Source organism: Eurytemora carolleeae, unplaced genomic scaffold, assembly GCF_000591075.1.
Source record: "Eurytemora carolleeae unplaced genomic scaffold, Eaff_2.0 scaffold1764, whole genome shotgun sequence".
Lineage (NCBI taxonomy): Eukaryota > Metazoa > Arthropoda > Copepoda > Calanoida > Temoridae > Eurytemora > Eurytemora carolleeae.
Genome location: NW_019397654.1, coordinates 3,045 through 17,890, shown reverse-complemented (window position 1 = coordinate 17,890; position 14,846 = coordinate 3,045). Strand labels below are relative to the sequence as shown.

The 14,846-nt window shown below is 32.5% G+C and overlaps 2 protein-coding genes across 3 annotated transcripts in view; one reads left to right on the top strand and one right to left on the bottom strand.

Moving 5' to 3' along the window:
• The window catches only part of LOC111715357 (uncharacterized), a 14,088-nt gene extending 10,729 nt beyond the window's left edge, over positions 1-3,359 (top strand). Inside the window, exons 19-21 of the mRNA XM_023490670.1 lie at positions 98-253; positions 1,578-1,696; positions 2,175-3,359. Coding sequence (XP_023346438.1) covers positions 98-235 — 138 coding nt within the window. The 3' untranslated portion in view covers positions 236-253; positions 1,578-1,696; positions 2,175-3,359. The remainder of the gene's footprint in view (positions 1-97; positions 254-1,577; positions 1,697-2,174) is intronic.
• A 6,886-nt stretch (positions 3,360-10,245) lies between these two features.
• LOC111715356 (uncharacterized) lies at positions 10,246-12,522 on the bottom strand. Of its 2 annotated transcripts, none has more exons than XM_023490668.1 (3): positions 12,182-12,522; positions 11,095-11,159; positions 10,246-10,343 (listed from the first exon to the last, which is right to left on the bottom strand). In XM_023490668.1, exons 1-3 carry the CDS (start codon positions 12,412-12,414, stop codon positions 10,261-10,263), a joined length of 381 nt encoding a protein of 126 aa, XP_023346436.1. In that variant the 5' UTR covers positions 12,415-12,522; the 3' UTR covers positions 10,246-10,260. The 2 variants fall into 2 exon arrangements, with proteins under 2 accessions (XP_023346436.1, XP_023346437.1); XM_023490669.1 differs by having other exon boundaries at positions 10,248-10,338; positions 12,182-12,521.
• Between the last annotated feature and the right edge of the window lie 2,324 nt (positions 12,523-14,846).

Sequence of the window (14,846 nt, the reverse complement as noted above, 5' to 3'; positions counted from 1 at the left end):
GGGGTGGATGTTTGGTTGGATGGGTTAAAGTTTATATTTCTTAATTTAAGTGCATTGACTTACTGTAAATAATAATTATTTAAAATTTTAATTTTAGAAGAATCCATATTCATCTGAATACAAGGGGAAAGTACCCAATCTACCCATTCCTGACGTTACCCAAAAAAAAGAGGGCTTATCTGGGGAAGATCAAGTCTCAACCTCTGGACGAAAAAACTGGTCATGTGAGAGATGAATGGAAAGATTTATTAAGGTAACAATTATGCAAGACTGTCCTTGGCAGTGCTTTGGATCCATTTCACTTTGGTGCGGATCCCGATCCAGGTCATTTCTTTGCTGAATTTTTTCTAACAAAGTATAATTTTCAAATTTGTTGTCTAACTATTTTTTTGCTTATTTTTATGCTAAAACTTGTAAACCATTGAGAAATCAGAAATGGTTGATATTTTACCCCGTTGGATTTGGCCGCATATTTGTTCAGATCCGGATCCAGGAAGCTAAAATCTTGCGGATCCTAAGCACTGTATGTATGTTGTTTTAATGACTCCATGGAATCGGTATTTGAATATAACTTTCTCCAAGAAATTAATATGTTCCTACTCAAATTCAGTTGTGGGTTCCTTGAAAGGCTTAAACTTTATCAGGCTATAAAGCCTTGACCTGGTAGGGATTGTGATGCCATACCCCTGGGAGATGAAGGAGCTGTTGGACAAATTCCTGGCTCCTTTGTTTCAGTGCTTAGGCTCCATTTAATTTTAATTCAGATCTGGATCGGGATCCTGGATCCGCACTGGAAAAAAATGGATCCGGATCCGTCTTATTTCTTTAAAATTAACTTATTTTTTTTCGCTCATTTTTATGCTTTAACTTAATGAACTATTCAGAATTCAGGTGAGGGTAAAAAAAAATTTCTACAGTTTTTGTTTGCCCCTTAGATCCGGATGCGTGGATTCGCATATTTTTGCGGATCCGGATCCAGGAAGCAAAAATCTTGTGGATCCAACAGAGCCGGATCCGGATCCTAAGCACTGCTTTATTTTAAGCAAATCAAAGTACAGGGTGTCCAATTAATTCTGACATTTTTTAAAAAGCCATTTCTCTGGAATTTTTACAAATTTAAAGATTTTAGCGTCTGTAACATGAAAGTTTTGAAATATAACTAAATATCCGCAACATGTATTGCAGAAAAAAAAGAAATTCAGTTTTCCTGTACACCAGTATTTCGATGAATGTTACATACGCACTTAAACTTTTCTTGGGGTAGGCAGGCTAGATAAAACAAATTTTGCCTGACAATAGCCAAGGTCAAATCATTAGAGCTGAAATATGCCTTTAAGAAAATGGCGGTCTTTTTGTACACTCCTGAACGAAAAATAAGTAACTAGTTAAGTAAACAAAACTTTCCCATTTTGATTTTTCGATTTTTTTACAGATTTATTGGAAAAATTCAAGACAATAACAAAGTTACAGCAATTTGAAAATTTTAAAGATTAAAAGGACACCATGGTCTCTGAAGGTTATGCAAACCTTCTACAATTAGTTTAATTTTGTTTATTTATTTATGTTGTATTGTTTAGATTTACGCTCAACATGAAGCTTCAGAATGCCTCAATTGCCACAAAGGCTGATTTAATGGAATTGCAGAAAAAACACGGAATTACAAAAAATCTTGCAACAAACACGGAAAAGATGCAATGTAAGTTACAATAATAATATGGTTTGTACCACTGGAATCCTAAATATTATTTAACTTTCTTCTCCAGTATTATTTTGATATCCTCTCCTTTGCTAGGGCTGGGCATGTTAAAACTTTTTCAAGGCGTATCGTTAATGTAAAGTTCCAACCGTTAAAAAAGAAATTTTTCAGTAAGCCGTTAATTTTAAAAGTAATAACGGAACGTTCGCTTTGTTAATGGCATTTTCCGTTTTTTATTACCTTTAGTTAACGATCTCAATTTTATTTACGGCGTTATATATTTCCAGGATGGATACAGAGAATATATTTTCAGGAGAGAAAAACTAATTTCTTATTTAATAACAGGCTGTAGCCACGATAGTTGGAGCTTCACGCCTTCGGCTACTGCCACTCAGGCATAACAGTATCATTGCACATGTCACGCTAACTCTGATCCAGAAATTAAGATTATGAAAATCAAACTGCTTTTTTTGTTTAGATTTTTTGAACGGAGTTGCGAAGAATGTCCGAAACAAGAAAAATCGAGATAAAGATTTCTTGAAATGCTTGGGTATTATTTTCCACCCCTGTTTTTCTCAATATTTTTTTGCGTCTTTCCTTCTTTTCTAAATGGAAATGAGTAATTTTTACTTTTTCTAGAAGCTGGCCAACTGTTCACCAGACTTTAAAAAATATTGCAATAAAATTACTCAATCGTCCATAGAATTTTGATTGTTTGATTTAATATCTGAGAAATTTAATGAAATGCCCAAAAATTTCTTAGAAATATTATGTTTGGTTTAAAAACCATTTTTTTAACAAATTCAAACCCCACGAAAACTCCTCAAAAGCTGTTGGAAAGTTTTAAAGGTGTGCTTTGGCCTAAACACATAAATTCTAATTAGGTTCTTGATTGTTTGTCTGACAAGTTGGGAAACCCTGGGCCGATTTGCCTCAAATTCTTATATTGGGTAACTCAGGAGTGCCACAGCAATGAACTAAGCTTGGTTTTGAGAAACTGAGATGATTTGAGTTGACTTATTTCGAAAATTTATTTCTACCAACTGTGATAAACTGCAGGAGTAACTATGAGTAAAACCTTGGCAATGGTGGGTTCCCAGGCTAGTTAATATTTTTTTATAAAAATAGTTTTTTCCTATGTTCTTAGATATTAAAACTTTCCATCAGAATAGGGAAGAAAATGTATTGCAATATTTATGAAAACCCTGGTTGGCTGTTTGCTCAATTTCAATATTAAAGATGCTAAATGTAGAAGAATGAGTTTTTTATTAGAAGTCCTTAATTTTGAGATTTATTGTGAATATTTTAATTTATAACTACAGGAAGGGGTGGAAAAAATGTACCTACCTAGACGACTAATAATTATATTACTATCTGACCAGTATAACCAGTATAACCAGTGAATTCAGTGCGTATCCTGTGTATCCTGTATATCCTGTGTATCCTATGTATCCAGTGTATCCTGTGTATCCAGTGTACTGTGTATCCAGTGTATCCTGTGTATCCTGTGTATCTTAGTTACTGCATTATATGATCTTGGAGGAAGATTTAAATAAATGAACCAAAACCATTATTTTTTACACTTTCTCCTAATTTATTTGTTACCAGTGGAACTGGCCCGTCAATTTTAATTTGTTTTTATCTTGTGAAAATTGTTCTATTTTTATTTTTATAAAAACTCTTTTTTGATATGAAAATTTATGACTGTAATAAAGATTATTTTGTTTATAACTTGAAGGTCAGAGAAGAAAACGAGAGATTCAAAGAGCTATAAAATTGTGCAATGCATATCGTCCTTGGTTTTCCTTTATCGTAAAAAAGTGGAGTATTTTCTCTTTATTTGTTTTTAATAAATTTTCTTATCCCTTTCTTTGGATGGTGTTTTTTGGATCTACGCCCATCCGACCTACTAGCACGTGGTTTTCAGCTGCTAGATGGACTTGTGGCCGCAAGGCATGGCTCCCTAGCCGCAGCTCTTGGCCCAGAAATGGTCTTAACACCTAACCATCAAATAATACAAAAGTAAACATCTGTCGTATGGGCAGTAGAGGGGGTCAACATTACCCTTTCTTTTCAGTCTAATGATGCAGACCTTTGTATAACTTTGACTAATTTTTAAAGGTCAGGCAATAAAGTTTTTTGTTTAGATTAATATGACTATACGATGGATTAGATGACCTCTTAAGGTTTAGATCATAATCTCCTTTGTTCATGGGTTAAATTTCCATGGTTTAGATGAAAACTTCATTTTTAAGTGAAAACTCTTGGCCGATTTCTTAGACGTTCTACCATAGGTTGAACCATAGTCACACATTGGTTACGCTTTGCCAGAGCAGTGTAGATAGATAGATACGACCTATAATTGTACCTATGGTTAAATGAATGAGAAATTCGCCATCTAAGGTTAAGATAATAAGCTCTATGGTTCAGGGGATAATCTCTAATGAAACCCATAGTTGGTGACATCAAACACATCTTTTTCTTACTTTCTAGGTATCAAATACAGTTAAAGGGAGTGACCGGCTATGTAAGGCAGTTGAACTGAGTATGCAGTGTTGTGGTAAACTTATTTCGGATTCATTTGAGACATATTAAACTTTTTAAAGATCTGTAAATCCTGAGTTTGAGCTCAAATTCGACGTTTAAAACTCCTACTTTGGGGGTGAATACGTTTTCAGAATTATGTTTTTTTAAATTATCAACTACCTGAAATAGCTGGTCACTCCCTTTAAACCAGTAAACTCTGGAATAGGAAGTCGAGTCTTAGCTTTTAAAAGTAATCTGAAAATTTGTTAGTATAGTAAGGAACAGATACAATTTTGAGCTCACTGGATTTGAAAGCTCAAAGGGTACCAATGTGAATCAGACATGCCACATTCAAGGTTCATGGTTAGAAAAACTAGAGTATATGCAAACCAGGTTCAGAGTTAGAAATTAAAAAGTTGGAAAGTATAATTTCTCAGTTTAATATCGGTTATTGTATTCATGTCAAAATTAGTCATTCCATTTTAATTTTTTTTCTCTATTTTTTACTTTAAGTGCAAAATTTATCTATACTGAATGTTTTTCTATCTGCATGGCACATATATATCAAACTTCGCTGGATTTAAAGAAAAGAAAGTTTTTAGATGGTAAGACACATGTTGACTTAGGTAAACAATAACCATATTCATGTCTAGAACTCAAAATTCGAAAAAAACGTTTTATGTCCTAAAAAAACATTCTAGACTTATCTATACCGAATATTTTTCTAACTGCATGCCAAATATATATCAACCTTGACTAGATTTAAAGAAAAGAAAGTTTTAAGACGGTTCGACACTTTGGGATACATATTTATGTTTGAAAAACATAATTCGGAAAAAAGTACGTTTGTTGTCCTGAAAGCGTCAATTTTGACTTTTTTTCAGATTTTTTTTTTCTAAGACATTAAACTGTAAAAAAGGAAGCATGAAAAAAAAAATTTGCATAATTTCTTCAAAAACTCGGCGAAGGACTTTTAACCCATGGTTTTAGCTCTAGAGGCCTGAGAGGCTTTTTTTACGGATGAAAAATGAAGTCATTGAAATAAAAGTTGTCGGGAATAGTAATACAAACATGATCAACAAGTTTTGATCAAAGGTTGTCTTCACTAAAAATACTAAAGCTTAAAAAGTTCATAAACATAAATAATTCCATTAATTCGAAAGCCGGTTAACCTAAAGGCTCAACAATTTCTTATCCTGACCTGTCTGATCCATATCCGGATTCTGAACTGATAAAACATTTCAGATCAATTGGATTAAAAGAAAAAAATCGCATTTCAATCTCGCAGAATCCATATTAATCCACATCAAATACATCTTTTGCTTTCTTTCTAGGTATCAAATACAGTTATAGGGAGTGACCAGCTATGTAAGGCAGTTGAACTGAGTATGCAGTGTTGTGGTAAACTTATTTCGGATTCATTTGAGACATATTAAACTTTTTAAAGATCTGTAAATCTAAAGTCTACTTGATGCCCCTGTGTATTTCTGAGTTCTCCCTGAGGATCTGTACAGAACGTATTGTGAAAGAACTAGTTTAGGAGCTGTTTACAGACTGACTAAGCAGGCGCAAGATTTCTTGCGTGAGAGTGAACAGTTTTGTATTCGTATATGTTTATTTGTCTTTACAAGTGTAACCGTGCTTATAATTCTAGGATCACTGCGATAATAATTTTTTATATATATATGTATGCTATTGTTTGATTATATTATGATTGATATTTGTAAATATGTTTGTTTGTTCCTTGCAACAGTTTTTTAATGCCTGAGTGGATTATTTTTGTATTCGTATGATTTATCACTCAAAACTTTTTCTGTGGGCTTATTAAACTTATTTAGATTGAAGCATTCGAGAAATAAACGTTCGGAACCTTATTATTATCCTTTGTTATGGAGAGCGTTGAAAGGAGGAAGGCTTACAATCCAATCTCGAGAAATACTGCATGGTATATACATTAGGTCTTTAGAGAAATCGCTAAGTAGCAAAACACCAGCTATGGGTCCCTGCCCGTTAAGGCTATTAAATGGTTCGAAACCATAGGTCTCATCGCGGCAAAGCGACTCGTCGTGGCCCAATTTGCTAGGATAAAAACACATTTTAAATAAAAAAATAAAAAATAAAAAAATAAAAAATATTTATAATGCAACCAACGGAAAACGGATATCAAGCAAATTTGCCGCAAGTCTCAACTTCACTTCACTTCACTGAACAAATCAATATACGAGAAACTGATGGAACAAACCGCAACAGATATCAAGAAAATTTGCCGCAAGTCACTTCACTGAACTGAACAAATTAATATATCAAGAAAGTTTGCCGCAAGTTGGAACTTAACTGAACGAAACGATATCTAGAAAATTGCCACAAGTCTGAACGAAACTGAACGTTAAAATATATCAAAAAAAAGTTCCCGCGTGTTTATATGTATATATTAGTGTTTAAAATGGAAGCAAATTTTACAAAAGCAAAGTTGTAGGCCTTGGTGAGTTATGTGTGAATCTCAAATTTAGAACCTCTAGATTGACCGGCAGCAGAGTAATTGACCCTTGTTTTTCAAAAGTACCTAATCTAACCCAACCTAGAAAGCTCTGCTTTAAAAATATGACTTATTTCAAGAATCAATACATTTTAAGCTTACTCCTATGTGGCCTGTTTTGCACAAATATAAATGCCCAGTTCAAAAATGCACCTCTGTTTGAGCGCTGCAATTAGTATTTTCTCTCTCTCTCTTGGTCTCTGTCTATCTTTCTGTCTTTCTAACCGTCCCGCAGCCCGGTCCGGCATTTCTGACAGAGAGAGAGAGAGAGAAAGAGAAAGAGTGCTACGGCAAAGAAAATAGTTCTTATTGAAATGAATGATTATTAACTTAAACTAATAGTAAAAGACATTATTTTAATAATTTACATGTCTGCAATAACTTTTGATATTTAATGTACTTTTTAATCAGAAAATGTATCATGAACAAATATACCAAAATTAATGAAAACCTTTGAAGTAAAATGTGATGCAAGACTTAAAATGAAACCCTAAATAAGTTTGAATAAATTAAACAAAACCTAAATTAATAATTTCATGCTCAAAATAACTTTACAAGGTTAGGGTATTAACTAAACTAACTGTGCTTTTGGAGTTAGTGGGGCCGCTACATTCCTTGCCACCCGATCATTCAACCGACCCTCCTTTACTTTAGTACAGATGTATTACCAAATTTTATCATCAACATACATTTCATGTTTAAATGGAAGATCAGGGTTCTGCTAATTGGTTCAGCCGTTTTGAACATGCAAATGCAAGACACAATTAATTAATTTAAAAGAATTGTTCACAATCAAATTACAGTTTTCTTCTTCAAATCCCCGGCCGGCTTGCCGAACAGGAGTAAATTTAATTGCTTAGTGATTTGATCAGAGTTTGTACAAGTTCCGACTAGTACATGTAGATTACTTACTTTTGAATAGAATCAAAAACCCTCTAATTAGCTTAGATTTATTAAATTTTACTAATTATCCATAAATATTCAAGAGTTTGGATCAAAGTACATCAAAAGAAAAACTTACTAAATAACTCGGAACAGACAAAAAATGATATTGATGGCAAGATTTCATAATTAGTAAAAAGTAGTTTAACCCTTGTTAATACAATTGAACCACTTCTATTAATATAGGCGGTACAAGTTTTAAAGAGAAGTAGAGAAGTACTTTGTCCTGTAGGTTCAACTTCTTCTCACTATTCATAAAATATGGCTTTAAAGTCTTGTCGTTCCTCTCTCTGGCAGACTGCGTGCAGAGTGACCTTGTAGTGTGCAATTGTGCATGAATATTCAATCAATTGAAGAATATAAAGATATATGAATTTATTAATCTAAACATAAACTCTAAAATATACAAAATCTAGATATAAGTTTGATTAAAACCGTTACAACTATTTAAAGAAATATNACTATCATCCTTTTATTATGAAGAGCGTTGAGAGAAGGGAGTCTTACGATCCGGTCCTGAGAAATACCACACGGTATGTATATTAGGTCTTTAGGGAAATCGCTAAGTAGCGAAACAGATAAATGTTTAAAAAATCATAAAGAAAAAAAATAACTACAAAATTTCACCCCGGCGCACCGGCCAAGACAACAGATTTAATAAGTTTGACTAAAAATCACAACTCAATAAGGGGCATAATTTCAAATGACCCTCAAGTGCAAAGATGGCAATGCTCGATTTACAACAGTCACCCATAAAAGCTTTGTCTGATCAAGCATAAATTAGATATCCACGTTTTTTTCTTCTAACTGTTAATTTTAATTTGCAGGTTTACTGCTAATACTTGCACATTCTTTGTTTAAACGGAGAAACGGAGAAACTCACAAAAGCTATAAATACTTATCTAGTCAGAAAACAGACGGTTTCTTTCATATTTCTAATCAGATAAAGGTTACAAGGGTACTGTTGTAAATCACGCAATTCTATCTTTACATGGAGGGTTAAATCATAAATGTCTAGGATCGAAACAACTCAGGAATGCCTGGTAACAAAAATGTACGTAAAAAAACGACAGAAATGAAGTAAAAATCACTAAGACCGAAATAATAAAGAACGAAACTGTAGTATAAATTTGATACAGGCTAGCCAGAATGGAGAGGGTACTCTAGGCTGGGCAAGTGCGACAGTTGCTAAAAATGTTCTGATTTTCAGCTTTAGCGGTTGGGGCGGCCCACTCGCACTGCTATGTACTTGTTGAATGCTTATCATGCGTTAAATCAGATGTGGACTGCAACCAATCTATAATTTAAATTATTTATTAGATTATTAACTTAGTTTTTTATGTACAGTCATAACCAGAAAACAATGAAATAGGAAGAGGACAATATTGTATTTGATGTTGTTACAAAGCAAATAGTTTAACAAGACACTTATTAAATCACTAATCTACTGAAATGGGTCTTTTTACACTGCACATTTGCTGTTTCTCATTCTCATTAAAGTTGTAACTTGATTCTTAAAGTCGTCTTACTATTACAGACTTTCTGGTTATCACTGAATCATATTCTCTGCACTGTCGTNAAGAATAAAATATACCCTGATGTGTGGCTGGGACTGATGGAGAGATTGGCGCAGACGCACAAGGATCTGAGACGTTTTTAATCCAGAGAGAGCCAGGGAACATAAGCTGGACAGATGAGATTGTAATTAGTAATATTATGTTAAAAAATACTCTGATGGTTGTTAATAGTAAGCCGTTTCTCACAATAAAAATTATGAAGACTTTTTCCAGATATTAAAACATGTCTTTTTAGCTAACACCTAATTTGTCCCTAAATCAAAAAAACGTTGCACGTCAGAGGGTGGGGGGTTAAATTTTTGAAAATATTTATTTTACCCCAGAGTATTGACTGATATAATAATATTGCGTTTGCTCCACGCAAGAACTGAATCGAGTTTTATGGCGTTCACTTTTCTATTGATCAAGAATCCTAGCCTTTAACTCTGAAAATCGGCATTTTAAATCATTCTCAGATTTTCACAAATTTCTCCAAGATCGATTGAGTGGGGTAATTTTAATGGAGAAAGTTTAAAATTAAAGAGAAAGATAAGATATATTTGAAGAGAGGGATGGGACGGATTTAAAAATTAGGATGGGACGAATTTAAAGAGAAAGATGGGATATATTTGAAGAGAGGGATGGGACAGATTTAAAAATTAGGATGGGACGAATTTAAAGAGAAAGATGGGATATATTTGAGGAGAGGGATGGGACAGATTTAAAAAGTAGGATGGTACAAATTTAAAGAGAAAGATAGGATATATTTGAAGAGAAGGATGGGACGGATTTAAAAGAAGGCAGGGACAAATTTAAAGAGAAAGATGGGATATTTTTGAAGAGAAGGATGGGACGGATTTAAAAAGTAGGATGGGACAGATTTGAAGAGAAGGATGGACCAGATTTAAAGAGAAGAATAGGTTGTATTTAAAGAGAATGATGGAACGGATTTAAAGAGATTGAAAGGTAAGAAAATTTTGGTTGGGGAACTCAATACATTTAATCTATTTTACCTTTAATTTAGTTTCTTCCTTTTGAACTGATTTGCTTTTTGAAAGTAACTCATGCTTCATGATCAGTTCCTGGACTAAAAAAAGTTAAGCTGTTCAAAGTTATAATAATAAAAATAACAAGGAAGAAAGGATATTTCTATCAAGGAAGAATTTATAACCTTTTATCAGCCAAATTTAACAATCAATTTATAACCTTTTATCAGCCAAATTTAACAATCAATTTTTTAATTATCAGTGAAAAATGTAATATATTTCAATGCCATTTTAAAGCTACCTAAAATGATATGCAATAAAAAACATCCTCAAAATTGGTCTAAACCCAATTTTCGCTGCATTAGTCTATTTCAGAAATAATTCTTGAAAATCTTAATGCATCATTTATTGTAAAGCAATTGAGTCTTTGTCACAAACTATGATTTTCTAATCTCTATATCTTTATAATCCAATGCTGTAGACCCTAGATATTTCAAATTTTGAAATATCAAAGGTGGCAAAAATATAGGTGTTCAAAAATCAGAGTTTGTCACAAAGACTCAATTCTTTTGTTGATCAATAAGGAATGATATATATATCACAATAGACTTTACATACATCCGTCACAGAATTTAATCTAAAAAAAGAGAATGTTTTTCCATACAATAAATGAGTTTCATTTAAGACATTAACTTCCTTAGAAAAAAAACGTAGCTATAAAATTGGCATAATTAAGAGGTTTCAAACTATTTGATCCCGACTTTTAATTATTGACAGGTTGTTGTGAAAAAAGAAAGAAGTGATTTTTGATTAATAATAGAAAGTGATGGAAATTATTGGTTATAGTCATACCTAGGATATCTTGGTTCAGCTCGGGAATAAGTGTCCTGCTGGATATTAGGGTTCTGCTCAGATATCTAGAAAAAAGAAAAATTTGCAATCATTTATTTGAACTGCCAGTCATTTTGATTCAGGAAAATGTTTTTGTTTCTTGTTTAAACTTTGTGTTGTACTGCAAACTAATATGAAAAGTAATATATAAAAATTCTTTGTTCAGGGTTTATTTAAACATAAAAATTGTGCTGCACTATCTTATCTAATTTGCCTATAATGTTTCATTAATTAATTTAAAAGTATCAAAACGGATGTATAAACTTGTTCAATTACCAATATTTTCCAAATCTACACAAATATTTAACTTCAGGAATATCAGGAGAAAGATCTGAAAGCCCCCCGTTTAAATACTTAAACCTTAACCAGGATTACTACAATTAAAGTTAACCAGGATTACTCCAATCCAACTATACTAGAACTTGAACCAGGATTGTTCAGACTGTACTTGAACCTGAACCAGGATGTTCATACTGTATGTGAACCTGAACCACAATTACTCCGACAATACTTAACCGTCAATGTACGAAGCAGTAGATATCGACCTCTCACTTAAGTCACCCATTACCCCCTTGTCGGTTTACAAATTAACTTGTTTTTTACAGCGTTAACAATACAAAATCCACTACGGGACAGTAACAGAGGCAATTGTTCATAATAAAAAAATCCACTAAGGGACAGTGTTAATAAAATTCCACTAAGGGACAGAGTTAACACAAAATCCACTAAAGGACAATAAAAAGATACAAGCAAACGTATATAATACAAAACCCACTAAAGGACAGTGGGAAAAAAGTTAAATTCACTAATGAACAGCAAACAAATAATTCAAGGAATTACATTTTTTTATAAACAAACAAAATTGTTAAAAAGAAATAACAAAATCCAATAAGGAACAGGAAGGGAAAAAAACCGAAATCCACTAAGGCACATAAAATGCAGGAATAAAAATTTTTTAATTATTAAATGCATTAAAGAAAAAAGCCTAAACTTAAGAACAAACCTTCTACAAAGGAAATTAAAAAAGAACAAAAGTAGCATAACCAACCTTGAGAGGAAGAAGTAGCAGGAGAAACCAGAGTGACCTTTAGAGAGTAGAACTTCACATCGCTGAGAATAAGTCGCTAAGTTCTGCTTGGTCTCCGGCAAAGTTGCAGAGGACAAAATCAAGGCCAGGCAGGGCATAGCGCAAGTCTGCTCCAGAAGGTAGAGCAGAGGAATCGGTCCAGGGAGATCCTTGTGTGACGGTCGGAACGCAGGAGAGGAAGTTAGGAATATCATTAGCGGAGCTGATACTAAGAGCACGGAGCTCGGAAAGGGTCAAGTCAGAAGGGATAGAGAAATCATCGCTGCGGATGACCTGGATTTTCCTGGGCCTCCCCATCCTGTGCAAAGAAGTAAGTTAGTAAGGGTAAAATAATATTGAGGTTAAAGTAGCTTCAAAAAGGATAATCTAAAGCCATGTTAGGAAAGAATAAAATTAAGATTATTTAAATTCTGTCCGAAAAGGAGAAAAAAAAAAATACGGAGAAAGAAATCAAATAAACTATGTTAAATTAAAATTGAAATTAAAAACATGATTAACGGAGTTCAAATAAGATAAAAATTAAAATTGTGCAAAAGTAAAACTGAATCAAATTTGTAGAGAGAAACAAAAGCAAGAATTTTAGATTTAGATGGAGCGGGAGGGGGGCCGGAAACAATACCAATAGAAAACATATCCATAAATATGTGAAAAGGAGAAAAGGAAGACTATCTTAATCCAGAACAGTCCAAAAAAACTTTTTTTGAAAGAGAGTGAACATTTAGATTCCTTTAAAATCAGCCACCTTAAACAATCAATTTTTTAGCTTTCTGTAAAAAAAGTAATAATGCCATTTAAAAGCTTATTTAAATGATATGCAATAAAAACATCCTCAACATTTGTTTTAAGACACACTAATGGGCCTGGTTCTGCAACCACACTTGACAAATTATTTTTATGTACATTTTTTACAGGGTGGGGGGCCAAAAATCACTATAAAAGGTTCCCCTACGATGGTTTAAAAAAAACGAAAAACAATAGTTATTCGCACTTTTTAAAAACAATTTTTAATTGTCTGATATGATCGACTTCACTACAACACTAAGCGATAACTAACGGACAATTTGTCCCTATATATTCACACTTTTGCACACAAATGTAAACTTACAAAATGTTCACAATGCAAAGCTTGTTAAGAAAGATGGCGACTGTGCGGAAAATAGATCCTGGCCTGTGTGCGGAGATAAAACCCTTGGTCTCGGGAGTCTCGTTCCATTTTGAAAAAAGTATCAACTGATCAGAGCCACATCAAAACTAAAACGTAAAAAAATGACATTTTCATTCAATTTTTTCTGTTTTTGTTTTCACCATAATAATCAGTGAAAACTTTCTGGGGATTAGAGCTATCGCCAGGGATTTAGGACCATTTCATTAAAATTTTCGAAAAAATTTACATCAAGCAGAACAAAAAAAATCACGAAACCTTAAAACTGCAGTTATGAAAGCTAAATTTAGAAACTAGTGAATGTACAGTTGTACCCTTAAAAAAATAAAACAGGACTGACTTGAAATTGTTTATTATTGAAAAGTTTTCATTAAATGTTGTAAACTTATGAATAAATAATTGCAAATTACAACATAACTTTATTCAAGAAAATAAAAATGCAATTGAATTGTCTAAATAAACAAACTACGGATATTTATGTGATACTTGATGAGAGAAAATTTTATGGATAGCATTGCAAATGAAACATTGACATGTTTTCAAAGTGTTAGTTGAAAGTGGACAGTTCCTTTGAAGACTTTTCGTATATGGTATTTTATCCTCATGTATAGGATAATGTTTAGAGTGCATTGATATTTTACTTTAAATTTTTTACGTAATTGTGAAATTTTTATAATTCTGTGTACGTGTAGGATTAAAATTAATTGAAGGAACAACTCCATTAGTATCTATGGGATTATAATAAACATAAACGTTTACAGTGGGGGATTGCTCCATTGTCTGAAATATAGTAGTTTAAAATAGTTGAACATAACATTATGTGATTTTGTATTTGTTGACAGGAAAAACATAAAGAATGCAATAAGTACAAATCACTGTTTAACGAATATGTATTTGTGAAAATGGTAGTATTGTAAACCAATTTAATATCAGTGGAACAATAACAAGATAATGAATTACAAATACTATTAAAATATTAGTCAGTTATATAAACTAATCAAACAATAAATTAATTGCTCAAAATGTTAGGAGAGTTTTTTGTGGATCATACATGATTGCAGAGAGTGTTAATGAATCATCAAAATTTGAAGAAAAATATTTGGAAATGTGTCAATTTAAATTATAAAAAATTGAAATAATAATAATTGAAATATAAAATTTAAAGTTTGATCAACAGGTAATTAAATTAGATAGAATGAAATTTGGTCTGTTCCAATAGACACCTTTCTTTGATAATAAATACACTCTAAAAAGTTTTTAAAAGTGTATTTACTATCAATAACGGAGGTAGACCTTGCCTATCGCTAATGTTGAGAGCCCAACGTATTTTCTGATTAAAAAATTACAGAAAGAAATAACATTTTGCGAAATACTCTGGACTCCCCCTAGAAATTTTAGTAGAAGTTTTAGTAGTAGTTCTAGTAGTGGTTAGTATGTTAAGTTTCGTAGTGGTTAATAAGTTAA